The 14,785-nt window shown below is 36.1% G+C and overlaps 1 protein-coding gene across 2 annotated transcripts in view; it reads left to right on the top strand.

Moving 5' to 3' along the window:
- Window positions 1–12,452, top strand: part of EPRS1 (glutamyl-prolyl-tRNA synthetase 1) — a 38,402-nt gene extending 25,950 nt beyond the window's left edge. For both annotated transcript variants that reach the window (XM_042885722.1, XM_042885714.1), the window contains 12 exons: window positions 510–561; window positions 1,417–1,626; window positions 1,750–1,822; window positions 2,605–2,684; window positions 3,050–3,151; window positions 3,791–3,946; window positions 4,069–4,266; window positions 4,638–4,811; window positions 7,570–7,730; window positions 8,628–8,706; window positions 11,740–11,804; window positions 12,070–12,452. In XM_042885722.1, coding sequence (XP_042741656.1) covers window positions 510–561; window positions 1,417–1,626; window positions 1,750–1,822; window positions 2,605–2,684; window positions 3,050–3,151; window positions 3,791–3,946; window positions 4,069–4,266; window positions 4,638–4,811; window positions 7,570–7,730; window positions 8,628–8,706; window positions 11,740–11,804; window positions 12,070–12,220 — 1,501 coding nt within the window. In that variant the 3' untranslated portion in view covers window positions 12,221–12,452. The remainder of the gene's footprint in view (window positions 1–509; window positions 562–1,416; window positions 1,627–1,749; window positions 1,823–2,604; window positions 2,685–3,049; window positions 3,152–3,790; window positions 3,947–4,068; window positions 4,267–4,637; window positions 4,812–7,569; window positions 7,731–8,627; window positions 8,707–11,739; window positions 11,805–12,069) is intronic.
- The last annotated feature ends 2,333 nt before the right edge of the window (window positions 12,453–14,785 follow it).

Below are 14,785 nucleotides of genomic sequence, written 5' to 3'. Positions count from 1 at the left end.
TATAGTTCCAGGTTGGGTAAGAAATGAACAAACAAACAGCCCAAACCAAGGAAAAACTCACAAATTAGCAAACAAACAATTAAAAAAACAAAACAAAACAAAATGGAATAACATAGTTTGCATGTGTTAGTTTTATGTTCTTAGGGAATGTGCTTGGGTTTTTTAGTGCAATATTATGAGAATCTTTAATGCAACCTTGATGAGAATTAGAAGGGTTTAAACGGTGAAAAAGAAATAGATCTGTTTTTATAAAATATTCTTCTTATGCCAGGTGAGGAACTGCTAGCAGTCCATACTAAACAATTCATATTTGAACTGTCAGGGGGAAAAAAAAATTGGGAAAAGTTGGCATTACGAAGTGAAATTCAAGCATTGCATTCTGTTCTCTGCACCCTCCTTCTGCCCACTTAAGGTCCATACCCCACTCCCAAATTTTAAAAGAAAGATTAAGATAAAATTTACTGCTAAATGCTCAGTGACTCTAATCTGATTGTTTTCTAAAACCATAGGTTGGGTCTAGAAGCTAAAAAGGAAGAAAATCTCGCAGAGTGGTTCTCTCAGGTAAGTGCACACTAGTGTTAATAAAATAATTATTTCATCCTCTTGTTAATCAGGATCTGCTTTGATTTTATATCTTATCTAGTATTTCTATTTTTTTTTCCATGCAAATCAATATGCCTACTCTTGTGTTCTTGCCACTGTCTTAAACAGAAGTGATAGATTGAAGACCAAGATAGCTGTTCTTGGGGAATAAAATAAACAACAAAAACCCCAGTCTGGTGTGTCAACCCTTTCATGCTTCCCACTATATCTGTGTGTTTCCACATTGTGTGTGCTGCACAAAACTTTAGTGAGATAATGGGAGTGTCACAGGCATGGAAATGTTGTTTCATCCCAAGGTAACAAAAGTGATCATCTGTTGGTAATGAAGGAGTTTGCTGGCTCACAAGGTACAAAACAATCAGAACAGAAATTACTTGTTTAGGTTACCCTATCTATGAAAGATTGTAAATAGATATCTGTGCTGTGTTATCAGATATCAGTGTATGTTATCTCTTACTCCTACTACTCCAACCTTTGCATGTACACAAACAAATAAAAAATGCTTTTTAACATGAGCTCGAGAAGGTTCTTAAGGAAACACAGTTATTTGGTTTTTGGAAGCTTGGTTCCTGTCTCTTAGATTCATGAAATTCAGTTTCTGAGTTTGTTCTTCAGATTTGTTATTTAACTTAATGTTCCTGGTTAAACTTTTCTCACAGGTAACAAAAATGGTCTCTATGGCTAACTTTGCTAAATTTTGAGCCCAAATACTTTTAAATAGGAGATTTTTCTTGAGTTGCATGCCATAGGCTTGAATTACTGACTATTCTTTCTGTACGAGATTGGAACTTAAGTTTCTGATTTTTTTGAAAGGTGATCACAAAAGCAGAGATGATTGAATACTATGATGTGAGTGGCTGTTACGTTCTTCGTCCTTGGGCTCATGCCATTTGGGAAGCTATCAAGAATTTTTTTGATGCTGAGATCAAGAAACTTGGTGTGGAAAACTGCTACTTCCCCATGTTTGTGTCCCAGGCTGCCCTAGAGAAAGAGAAGAGTCATATTGCTGATTTTGCCCCTGAGGTATACTTCAAAACTTTAATATGAGTATAAGAAAACCCAACCCATTAGTCCACAGCTGGGCATGAAAGCAGGTTTTCTTCAAACTTGTTTGATTCTCTTTTATTTATCTGTTTTTTCCTTTAGGTTGCTTGGGTCACAAAATCTGGGAAAACAGAACTCGCTGAACCGATTGCTATACGCCCCACAAGTGAAACAGGTAGACTTCTTCTCATGCAGTTCAGCTGTAAAGGAAACAGTACAGTAAAGGTTATAAATGAGAGTCCTTTCTGGAAAGAGGAAACTTGTCTTTTAGAATGTTTTCTTTAAATCCTTACCATATTTCATAAATTCTGCTGCAGCTTACAGCAAATGTCACAGACAGTCACAATGGACTTCTTTTGAAAATTTACACCTCAGAATTCTTTTTATTAATATCCTGATGATCAACTAACTGTGACTGAGAAAAACATTGGTTTTTTTGTTTGTTTGTTTTTAAAAGTATTTTTGCACATAAAATTCTTCATCTCATAATTCATTTTGTAATGGTCTTTTGACAACAGTTGCGCAACTAAATTTTACTAAAGTTTCCTTTAAGTAATTTATATAAACACTTTAAGACTTAATGCTGGGTGAATTTTTAAATGAGTCAAGCCTGGTACAGTATCCTGAAATCTTGATATCAATGGATTTTTATTGGTGAATGTGAATATATTTACATACTATAAGCCAATGACTGAAAGTGTGTCATTAGATAGTTAAGCTTTGGATTGATTTGATCCACATCCTGCATAAGAACAAGCAATTCTAACAAAACAGGATAAAATGAAAATACTTCTTTCACCAAAAATGTATGTTAAAACAAATATGTTTCAAAGAAAACTATAGCATGAAAGTGTGATTCTCAAGTAGAGAATATTGTTTATGTGTAGCGAAGAGAAAGTTTTGGTGTAAAGTGACTGCATTATGCAGAGAACCCAGACTGCTTTCCTCTTTTCACAGTTATGTATCCTGCATATGCAAAATGGGTGCAGTCACACAGAGATCTTCCTATCAAGCTTAATCAGTGGTGCAATGTTGTGGTATGTCAGCATGTAATTTCTAACTGAAGTGATTTATTTTAAGTGCACTGTAGATCGTTTGTCCCATGTGGATATGGCTTAATGATACTAATTACAGAACATATTTCATGGCAGAAGTATGAATGTGGTTTATATGACTTTATTTATCCCTACTTCTTAGTGAAACTCTTTGCTAATGTATACTGTTGATGATAACTGTTGATGATATCATGTGAGTATGAATCTATGAATAGTTGATTTTTTTAGCTTTATTCGGAATTTTTGAGCTTTAAATTCAAAGGTTAGTTTATTTTTAATAAATAATTTGAGACTGTGGTGCTCATTTTGACATTCATTTTCTTTTTCCTGTTGTGTTTTGTTTCCAGCGTTGGGAGTTCAAACATCCTCAGCCTTTCCTTCGCACTCGTGAGTTCCTTTGGCAAGAGGGTCACACAGCATTTGCAACATATGAAGAAGCTGCAGAGGAAGTAATAAAGCAAATGTGCTTTTGCTTTCAGAAAGTTATCTTACTCCATAGCAATGCAAACAAAACATTTTAACTAGAGCTTGGTGAAAAAATCAGTCTCCTTTTCTTTGAGAGCCCTCATGAAAAATGTCAGCTGTGCTAGAACCTTTGTTTTTTCTCAGGTGTAACCTACTGGTGGGTCTTTAGTTATTTCAAACAATATGATAGGTTTAAAGAGTGTGATCTTTAAATAGGATGTTTTATTTCCTTAAAAAGCAGGCAAGTTCACTTACTACTTGCTAAAAATTGTAACGCTTAAAGACAGGCTTCACTGAATATTGTTGATCCCTAGCAGATGTTCAAACTTTAACATGGGGACTAAAAGTCAATATAACCACGGCTTTTTAGCATGAGTTGTCTTGTTTTCTCTCACAATCTATAGTTGTTTTCATTCACAGAATAGATAAAATTCAAAGCAGTGGAAGAAATTTTTTTTTTATCACAATCTTGAGGAAAATATTGGATTTTGGAAGTTCTAGGTATTGCTTTTTTTTTTTTTTTTTTTTTTTTTTTTTCCCCCAGTATTCTGGGAATAAAAATATTTCTGTTTTTAGCAAATGCAAAATACTGAGTAATTCCTAAAGCAGTTTGTTTGTTGTAGGTGATGCAGATACTTGATCTTTATGCTCAAGTGTATGAAGATCTCCTAGCAATACCTGTTGTGAAAGGAAAGAAGACAGAAAAGGAGAAATTTGCTGGGGGTGACTATACAACAACTGTAGAGGCATTTATATCTGCCAGTGGAAGAGCTATCCAGGTATTTCTTGAATATATATATATTTTTTAACAGTTATTTTCCAGTAAAAATGGCAAGATGATGAAAGCTTTAGATTTGTTAAGGTTAACCAGCAGAATTTTTTTTGTGTGCAACTATTTTAGGGTGCAACATCACATCACCTAGGACAGAACTTCTCGAAGATGTTTGAAGTCATGTTTGAAGATCCAAAGAAACCAGGAGAAAAGCAGTATGCATATCAAAATTCCTGGGGCATTACAACTCGAACTATTGGTGTAATGACAATGATTCATGGAGACAACATGGGATTGGTGCTCCCACCTCGAGTAGCTTGTGTTCAGGTGTGTAGAAATTGTTTACAGTATGCCTTTAACTATTTTAACTACTATTTTTTTTTCCATTTCCTGTCTTGGAATTCGTGAGGTTTTCATATTGGGAACTGAAAATGTTTTAATGTAGAACAGGAGCTAATTCTAGAACATTCTCTACGAAGTTAATACACTTTCTTCAGGTGCTTGTGATGAACAATCTCCCTTTAATAATCCGTCAGTTGAAAATAATTGTCTCACTTGGATGAATAGGGACATGTATTCCTTACTTCTGAGATCATGAAAGAAATTACTGGGACACAATATTTGTTTAAGCTTATAAAAAAAAAAAAATAGAACCTAGTTATTATAGAATGTGAAATATCTGTCACGTTACATTGCAGGTTGTAATTATTCCCTGTGGTATCACCAATACCCTTTCTGAAGAGGACAAAGAGGCTTTATTGAAGAAATGTAATGAGTATCGTAAAAGGCTGCTTAGTGCTAATGTCCGTGTACGTGCTGATTTAAGAGACAACTATTCACCTGGCTGGAAGTTCAATCACTGGGAACTTAAGGTATGTTTTTTTCCTAGGGGGGATTTCAAATACCCTCTGGGAGATACATAGGGGGCACATATGTTGTGCCTTGTATTCTGAAAGTAATTTTTTTTTCTAAATGAAGCCTGATAAGCACCTCTGTATCATGCTCTTGCATGTTCAGAAGGCCAGTGGTATCCTGGGCTGCAATAAAGGAAAGGTAGTCAGCAGGGCAAGGTAGGTGATTGTCTCCCTCTACTCTGCACTTGTGGGGCCCCGTCTGGAGTGCTGCATCCAGGCTTGGGGCCCACAGTACAGGAGGAATGTGGAGGGCTAGGAAGATGATCGGAGGGCTGGAGCACCTCTCCTGTGAAGGACTGAGGGAGCTGGGCTTCTTCAGCCCGGAGAAGAGAAGGCTCCTGGATGTCCTCATTGCTGCCTTCCAGTACTTGAAGGGAGGGAGCTTACAAGTAGGAGGGGAACTGACTTTTTACATGGTCTAATGGTAATAGGACAAGGACAAGGTGGAATGACTTATAAGAGGGAAGATGATAGGTTAGATGTTAAGAAGAAATTATTTACTCAAAGGGAGGGGAGGTGTTGGCACATGTGCCCAGATAGGTTCTGGATGCTACATTCCTGAAGGTTTTCAAGGCCAGGTTGGATGGGATCCTGGGCAGACTGATCTGGTGGATGGCAGCCCTGCCCACAGCAATGGGGTTGGAACTAGATGATCTTTAAGGTCTTCTGCAACATTAGCTAATCTGTGATTTGAGTATTCTGCTTACTGATAAATGAAGTGCTTTCTGAGACTTCACGGTTTGCTGGGATATGCATATTATTAGCACATCCTGAACCTACCTTATATACCTAGAAAATCAACTGCATGTTTAAAAATTTGTATGAAGTGATTAAGGGTGTCAACAGTATGTCATTTGCACACAGTGGAACAGAGAAGGTAAACCTGTACAGCTGTAACAAAGAAAAGAGTGATTTTGTTGATTTAAAACACTTATGTTGCCCCTCATATGTTAGTTGTTTGTTTCATCAGAAATAAAAGTCTTTTGAAAAATAAAAATAGCAGAGCTGAGTGAAACAGTGTTAATTAGAAATGGACAACATATTGAGTAATGCCACGTCTGGAATTTGAAATTAGTTGGAATATGTTCATCTTCAGCATAAATTGATGGAAACTCCCTGAGCTGTTAAAAGTTTTTGTGTTCGGGTTCTCTTTCCTTTTCCTTTAACCTCTTCTGTTTTTTAAAGTGGAGCTGTAATACCAATAGTCCATGTTAGGAAGCTTTTTAAAAATACAACAAAAATCAGGTTTACCAAGGAGGTGCAGCAGGATGCAAAATTGATGCTTTTTATAAAATTGATGAGAATATTCTGCATAAGTCATTTATATGTGCAATATTATATTTATTTATATATGTTTTACATTTACAATTTATATTATATTTATATTTACAATTTATATTTTATTTATATTTACAATTTATATTTGTATTGTAGTTAAATGTCATTAGTGTGTATGTATACATATACACACTATATATTTATAAAATTGTCTTGTGTTCCCAACACTCCCTGAATTTCCTCTTCTCCCCCCAAAACAATCTCACAAACAAAGCTCTGGCATTTTATCTTCTTGGCTTAAATTTTGAGGAACAGGAACAGTCAGAATATGCAAACTACATCTTCAACTGCAGGCAAAGTGCAGTCATTTTACTGAGTACTAATAAGGAAGTATAATAGGGTACAAAAATATATATACAAGGGTACTAAAGTTATAAATACAAAAGGAAACTGTAAAGTATTTTGCCTATCTGCTTCTCAGCACATTTCCGACATGGAAGCACTAAATATTTTTGGCTGAGTTTTAATTATGGAGGCCATTTTTTCTATGTGCCATAAATTAAAATGATTTTGATGTTATTTTTACAGTTTTGAACAGCTTTTTCTGTAGCTTTGCAGGAGGAGTACATAAATCTTCCTTCAGATGGATTTCACTCCATTGTTCATACATTTTAGCATAAAGACTTTGAGTTATGGAGAATCATTTAGACGCTGTGAACTTGAAGAAATTTCTGAGAACAAAGTTAATGGGAAGCTTGGCTAAATATCTGTGTGATGTTTTTAACTTTTAGCTTACTGATGAGATTTCTTTTACGTGGAATAAAACTGCATGAACCTCTACCTACGCTCTTATGGACTCTGCATACAGCTTACAATCCACATTAGCAGGACGTAAAGGAAAATACATGAGACTTGGTAGACTCCTAACTGACCAGTAAAATGAAATCTTTGCTTGCCTGTACATGAGAGATGAGAAATTACATAGTTCCTATCACTGAAGTTTATGGGGAATAAAAGCTCTAAAAACAAGATTTGCACTATTTGGGGTAACTGAGTGTAGTATCAGCAGTGTTTTAACACTCTTGATATCACATGTTGGCACAGATGCAGTCTCCAAACTAGCAAAGCATGACTGCAGCAAGATATCATGCACAAGTGAAAAGGCTGTGAATGGGAAAGACAGAAATTGGTAATCATTGTACTGCTTTTACTCATTTATTTCATTTTTATATTTTTACTAATGTATTTACTAATACGTTTTCGTATTTTTACTAATTTATTTATTTTACTCATTTATTTCAAAGAACTTAAATATTTGAAGGAGTTCCATGTTATGACGGTACTTTAAAGCAAAATAAAGGAGGAAAGTAACTCCTGTGAGATTTGTGTACTCATTATAGTTTGTCACTTTTTTTTTTTTTTTTTCCCCCTCACAAAGGGTGTACCTGTCAGGCTTGAAGTGGGACCACGAGACATGAAGAGCCAACAGTTTGTAGCTGTCAGAAGAGACACAGGACAGAAGCTGACCTTTTCGGAACATGAGGCAGAAGAGAAACTGAAGCAGATTTTGGAGGAAATCCACGCTAATCTATACAACAGGTAAATTGAGAGAGGTAGAAACGCCTGTGGTAATCACAGATGTTCTTAAGATGATAGAATTATTTCCTCAAGTCATTGATTGAACTGTGCAGAAAGATGGGTTTGGACCACCTTTCTGATAGTAGTATTTCATTTTTCTACCTCTGAAACTTACTCACCCGCAGTGATTAAAAGCTTCCTTTAGGTCATGAAAGAGAACGCCAAAGATTATGAACTTCCTTACAAGAACTCAGTGAAGTATTTTTTTTTTTTTAATTAATAAATAGTTAACAGGATAATTTTGTACAAGATTCATTCCTGAAATATGCTCTTGGTAGGGAATTTTGGAAGACACAAAGTTGACGAGAAGTTGAAGATCTGTTTTCGGAAGTTTGTGTTAAGGCCATATGTTCTATTGATTTTCATATGATTGTTTGCTCGTAAGCAATGCTTTTAAACTGTCTGCAGTTATTTCATATGCCAAATCTCCTGCGTGCCAATCACTGCAGAGTTGTACTGCTGGAATATACTGTCATCTGTGGTGATCCCAGTTACTTACAAGCAAAATATGTTTACTTATTCAGAATTGGAATATTAGAATGCTTTCTAACTAAATTGAAAGAAAACCTATCTCCACAGTATTTATCTGTTTGTATCTACAGCTGGCCAGTATTGAACTGATATGCAAAACAGTGTGAATGAGCATAGTAAAATACGCAGCAGCCTGTATAGCCTGTTAGCGGTCATTCAAAATTTGATCTTTTTGGTGGCAGGACTGGTAGAAAAACATAATTGGAATGAATATATAGTTCTTCTTCTTCTAACTTTTTGTTTTGACAAACTCTGAAAATTTGGTTCTGTTGGCCAATGAGGTTAAGTGTTAATCTACCTTGAGTTCCCCCCATCTCCTTTTTACAGAGCTTCTGAAGACTTAAGAAATCATATGGTGGTGGCCAATAATATGGAAGACTTTCAAAAGGAGCTTGATTCAGGAAAGGTAAGGAAACTTACTTCATTCCAAAATCCTGGTAAAAGCCTTCCTCTGCTTTCTGTCTCTAACGAATAGTTGGAGGCTAGAAATTTCAAAGCCTGTAAACATACATACATACTTTCGTAGTTTTATGGAACTCTCCCCTAAAAAGGATATGGAAGTGTTTCCTATGGAGTTATGCTAAGGGAGATTAGTTTTTCCAAATTTTTTGGATAAGTTTTTTAATGTATTTATTCTTGCTGAAATACTGTGTTCATTACAAATTCTGGTGCTAACGTAAGGAGTGACATCAAGTCCTGAGGTAACTTACATCGCTGCGGTTTGATTTGCATTTAAAATGTTCTCTTTATTACTAAGTGCTTTTCAGATATATTAATATAAATATTTTGTTCAGATTGTGATAAGCTACTGTTACTATGTTAATAAAAAACAGTGAAGAGCACTTCTCTTGTAATAGTGTCTAAGTTAAGAGTCTAAAGTACATTCTACTTTTGTCAAAGATTTGCCTTTATGATCCAGGTCAAAGCCACTGGGTTCACTTAGAATTACTGGGAGTCAGTACTCACCTTGGAATGATATGTAAAATAGGAGGCAGTACTGTCAGAGCCTTGGAATGAATCATTAAGGCTGTGTATTTTACAGAGTTGTACCAATTAGATCTAGTCTGAAAATTTCAGAATTTCTAATGGAAAATGCTAGCATGTCATAAACCCAGTTACTTCAGTTGACTTCAGATATATCTTTATAAGTTAATCTTAGCCTTGGCAATCCATTGTGCTCTATTATTGCTGCTTCTATTGCACTTGAATCCAATTTATAACAAGTTTTGGAGGAATAATTGTGAACTTCAGAGGAGGGGCTGATTTTAGCATTCTTATGGAGTGGAGGATATGGGGTTGGTTGTTTTTTTTTTTTTTGTTTTTTTTTTTTTTAGACATTCTTTATGCATAGATAATAATAGTAATGTTGCCTAATGTTCCTCTACAAAACTAAGTACAAGATTGAAATATGCTGTTTCCAAATAGGTTGAGGCTCTTCCTACTGACTGCAAAGTACAATTTTGTTCATGCAGGTCTCTGTAAGGCATCAGATAATTCTGGTGGTAGATTTAAAGACAAAAAAATCTTTAGTCTTTGATTAGCAAACAATTCTGATCTGTATTGGTGTGTAAATAGTACTACCACTCCTGTGTGTTGTGATTTCAGGATATATCATTATCTATCTTTCACTTTCTGAAATAAGCACTGCTTGAAACTGTATTTGTCTATCTTCAAGACAAAGACAGTCAAAGAAAATGTAAACTTATGTGTAAAAATTATTAAAATGGAGAGTTCAGTTCATTGCAAAAACGGAGTGTGAAGTTAATTCTAAAAGGTGATTTATGTACATGTAAAAAGTATAGTTTTGATGAATGCTGTAGGTACCCCCTTTTTTCCCCATCTACTGCAGATGATCTCAAATGATACTGTACAGTGTGATCTTCAATGGGCAGTTACTGAGTTTTGTGTACGGCTAGAGGAGGAATTGCACTCTTCGTTCAATATAGTTTAAATGTAGTTTAATATATAGTGAAACTTGGAAATATGAACAAGTAAAATCTTCCAAATTGAAGGTGCTTACACCATTTTAGTACTTAGGTTCCACAAGTTTATTCTAATCACCATATCTGTATGGAGAAAACTGAGTTACGTTATTTTATGACTTCCTGTCTACCTGTAGATGTTTTATGGACCATATATTATGGCAAATGTATTCTGTAATTTCTTTAAATTATACCGCTAGCACTGGGTATGGTTTTAAAAAAATCTTTAAACTGAACTACTCCTGCTTTATTGCTGTTACTCCTTTCCCTGACTGTAAGTGAAATGTAGTCTGTTAGCTCTTCAAACATATGGGCTGCTTCTGTGGTTTTTTTTTTTTTTAATCTTTTTTTTTAAGCTCTATGCAAAGTTCAGTTCAAGCTGTAAGAATAGTTCTTTGCTATGGAAAGTTCTTTACACAGAGAGTGGTGAGGTGCTGGCACAGGCTGCCCAGAGAGGTTGTGGAAGCCCTGGAATACCTGGAGGTATTCAGGGCCAGATTGGATGAGGCCCTGGGCAGCCTGGTCTAGTATTAAATGAGGAGGTTGGTGGCCCTGCCTGTGGCAGGGGGGTTGGTGATTCGTGATCCTTGAGGTCCCTTCCAACCCTGGCCATTCTACGATCAGTGCGCCTTATTCATAGTGTTGATAGAATGAAAATGACTGTGCAGTCAGAATTTAGTAGCTTTATTGCCTTCAGCTATTAGCATTACATGAGTGCTTGTGTGGGTGCAGGGGGTGTCTTTTTTTACCAGTAATCTTAATTTTTAGGAGTCAACATAATTTCCACTACAAATCTACTAAAAATATAAAACATCTGTAAAATGAGGTTCAGCACTTGAAAGAGATCTGTTATGCTCGCCAAGCTGGATACTGATTATATGAGACTTCACATCTACTTTCTCAGTTTTCAGCTATCTAACATTGAAACCAACTGAAATCATACACCGTTTTTTTTTTCTACAAGAAAAATGTGCGCTTGGTGGTTCAGTTTTATCTTTAAATACACTACTGTCTTACTCAGAAAATACGAAAAGTCACTGTACTGGAATTAAACTGGGTAGGTGCTGTCTTGCACTGTGTAACCAGATGTTTATTCTGCAGTTTGAAAAGTTTAAACTTTTCCTGAAAAACGGGGTATTTCCAAGAGAAAACAAAATTTATGCTTTCCACACGTAGCAGATGTGTTACATTTAAAAGAAAAAAAAAATATTAGCACCCTGTCTTCATTTAAATTCTGTGTCGGGTTTCTTCATGGAGTGGAAGGATGACTAGGCTTACGTATTTCTCTGTTGGGAATGGGCTATTAAATTTTAATTAAAGCAATCAGAAATGTTCCTACTTTGAGATACGTATGAGATCTTAAGGTTTAGGATTGTTCCAGAGACAAGGAGGAGTTCTTTTGTGGATCTATAACTGACTTTTTTTTTTCTCCACTCCTTTGCTCCTTTCCATTTCAGATAGTACAAATCCCTTTTTGTGGAGAAAGCGAGTGTGAGGATTGGATCAAGAAGACCACTGCCAGGTAAAATATAAGTGAACTGGAAAGCGTCTGCTGGAATCAAAACAAAGATGTTTGAATGTAAAACAGTATGTAGGATACCTGTTGGTATGGCAGAAATGTACTCTTCACCCTTGAGCCTTGCTGTCCTGCATAATTCAGCATACTTAGTCCCTTAGTTTTGACACTTTCAGAGTAGCTAGTGTGCATTCGAGATTTTACGCATGGTACACTTTGCATCTCTGTTTTATAAGAAGTGCTTTTATTTACGAATATGCTTTTATTTCAGAGATCAAGATCTTGAGCCTGGTGCCCCCTCCATGGGAGCAAAAAGCCTTTGCATACCTTTCCAGCCTCTCCGTGAACTACAGAGTGGGGAGAGATGTGTCTGCGGCAAGAACCCTGCCAAGTTTTACACCCTCTTTGGTCGTAGTTACTAAACTGCTAATGGAAGCACCTTCTCCTTTATCTGTGAATTGAACTTTTTTAAAATAAGACTGAAATAGGCCCCAAACGTAATCAGTTTTGCGACTTTTTAGGTAATTCAGAAAAAAAACCAACAACAGCAAAGCCATAAACCATAAACACCCCCAATGTCAGTCTTAGACTAGCAGTACTTCTCAGACTTTTCTGTAAACACCTCTAATAATAAACATGTACTATGAACTGTAATGTGCTTTTGTTTCTTTACGTGTTGCTGAGTGGAGGGGACAGAATACGCCTTGTTCATGTCTAATATTTCATTTTTTAGTTCATATGTTTTCTTGTACTCTATGAGAACGTGCCTAAAAGATGGGAGAGAACGTCATCAACACTCCAATACAGTTCCTACGCAAACTTCTTAGATAAGACATCTGCTTTTAATTTTGCCTTCAAAGCTTGTAAATTTTTCAATTTTCAGTGCAGACTTTTAGGCGAGATGAATTCTACTCTTTTTGAAAACTCTCTTTTGAGCCAGGTGCTCCAAGGAATATATTCATCCCATTGTGAAACACATTTGAAAGCCTGTCTTTAGTTAAATGTCACGTTGTTAGCGAGATGTAGGTGAATGACTTTGCAAAGGTCTGTTTCTCTTATCTTACAACCTGGCATTTATAGTTGTCTTATGCAGATACTGCAATCAGTTGTTTATAGGCAATCTGAAAAGCTGTTTTCAGTGCTGAAGATTTTAGACTGTGGTTCTGTTAATTACAAGCTTCTTAAAGTCTTTTTTTCTTCTTCACTTACTAGGTGTTGCTTCCACAGGGAAGGCTACATGTTGCAGAGGGTCTGAAATAATTTGGGGAGAGGAAATAGTATAGGATTGGCTTAAAAAAAACGAAAAAGTCTCAGCAATACACAAAATGGTAACAGTTGCATGGCACATGTTTAACTTGTTCCTTGCTTTCTGCTAAGTTTGAAGGCTGTTTCCCTAAACCCCTTGACTTGAAGGGAAAATTTGCCAATTAAAAAATAGAACCAGCAAGATTGTCCCCAAACTCTTCCTGGAACTGTATGCAACGTGAATCCCTGCTTTTTTACAGAAAAAAAACCCCACGTCATTAAGAACACATGAGCAGTTTCAGCTCTCATTAAAATGCGTTATGACATCAGTATTTTAAAATTGACGTTATGTAAGCTTCTAATAGTGCAGAACAAAGAAAAGGCAAAACTAAATGCAGTCTTTAACACTGAAACCTTATCAGTCTGAACAAACAGCCAACCTTCAACCAGTTGGCTTGATCACAGTCATGAGTAAACATGTTGACAGCGCCGTTCTCAGAACTGAGTCGCTCTCAGTCTGCAGTGGGTTTGTTTGATTTTTTTTGTTGTTCCTTCCCCACTTCCATAGCACATTTCTTTCTGGTCATTCTGGAGCTTGGAGTGTCTGGAATGTGATGACTCATCTGTAGGTCTTTGCTGTGGTCATCTTCCACAAAGGAGAGACAAACTTCTGTCTGACACACACTACTGTCAGGTATCCTTCCACCACATGCACAGTCTGAGCTGCATGCAAAGCTTTATACAAACAGCCACACTTAATTGCACTGATATGAGAAAAAAAAAAAAAAAGTAACTCATCTGTTAGTTACTCACTATATGAAGTAGAATAAGATAATGCAGATGATTAAATGATATTATTTTGTGCTTATAATAGAACTGCAGACCTCTTAGTGTTATTTCTTACACTTGTACACTGATAAATTTGGATTAAATACTATAGAAAGGCAGGATTTAGTGGAGCTGCCTTAAGTAGTGCTGCTCTCTACTGACAAAACTGAGAACACTTGAGCATTGTAGCTCTACTGCAAAGAGAATGCTTGAGCTCGTATTTTGGGAATTGAAACCTTGTATAAAGTGGGACTCAGAGCTCTGAAAATGAAACCTGGCCCATTCCCAATGGAAGGAGAGTAACTGTTGAAAAAAATCTCACTTTCCGCACTGTGTTCAGATGATGAAACGATTTTGTTCAGAATCACTTTAATCCAAGAAGGAAAAAGCTGGAAATAAAATGGTAGCACAAATGGGAGAGGATGAAGAAGAAGAACAATGTATACAGGTTTCAGCGTCTTCATTTATTTTCCTGATTCCCTCTAAAGGGACTACTGGTGTTCGGAGAACAAAACCTCAAGAGCTGTGGCTGCAACGTTCAGGTAGACAAATGGCCAAATGTTAAAAATTACATCTGTTGGCAGGCATTGCTTCTAGCATAGCAGCCTGAACTTTAAGCATAAATATTTTGGCTGTTGAATCCCCATGAGAAAAGAAATTAAAAAAAAAAAAAAAAAAAAAGTAGAGGTGAGTGTTTGAGTTTTTTACCTTGAGTTAATTCACCTTGGGAAGTCTAAGGCCAGCAAGGACAATTGGTCAGCTCAGGTTATCAGTGTTATTATCTTATCTGTCTTCGGAGGTACCGCATGCCATTTCCTTCCGTTTTATCTTGTAACTGTGTTATGTATCTACACAGATGGACATAACAAACAAAAACTGGATCATAAACTTTTCAAGGAAGGCACTCGTTCTTA

This window comes from Lagopus leucura, unplaced genomic scaffold (assembly GCF_019238085.1).
Source record: "Lagopus leucura isolate 7727_CA_CO unplaced genomic scaffold, USGS_WTPT01 Super-Scaffold_73, whole genome shotgun sequence".
Classification (NCBI taxonomy): Eukaryota; Metazoa; Chordata; class Aves; order Galliformes; family Phasianidae; genus Lagopus; species Lagopus leucura.
The sequence above is the reverse complement of the archived record's forward strand: the minus strand, read 5'-3'. Positions and strand labels throughout refer to the sequence as shown.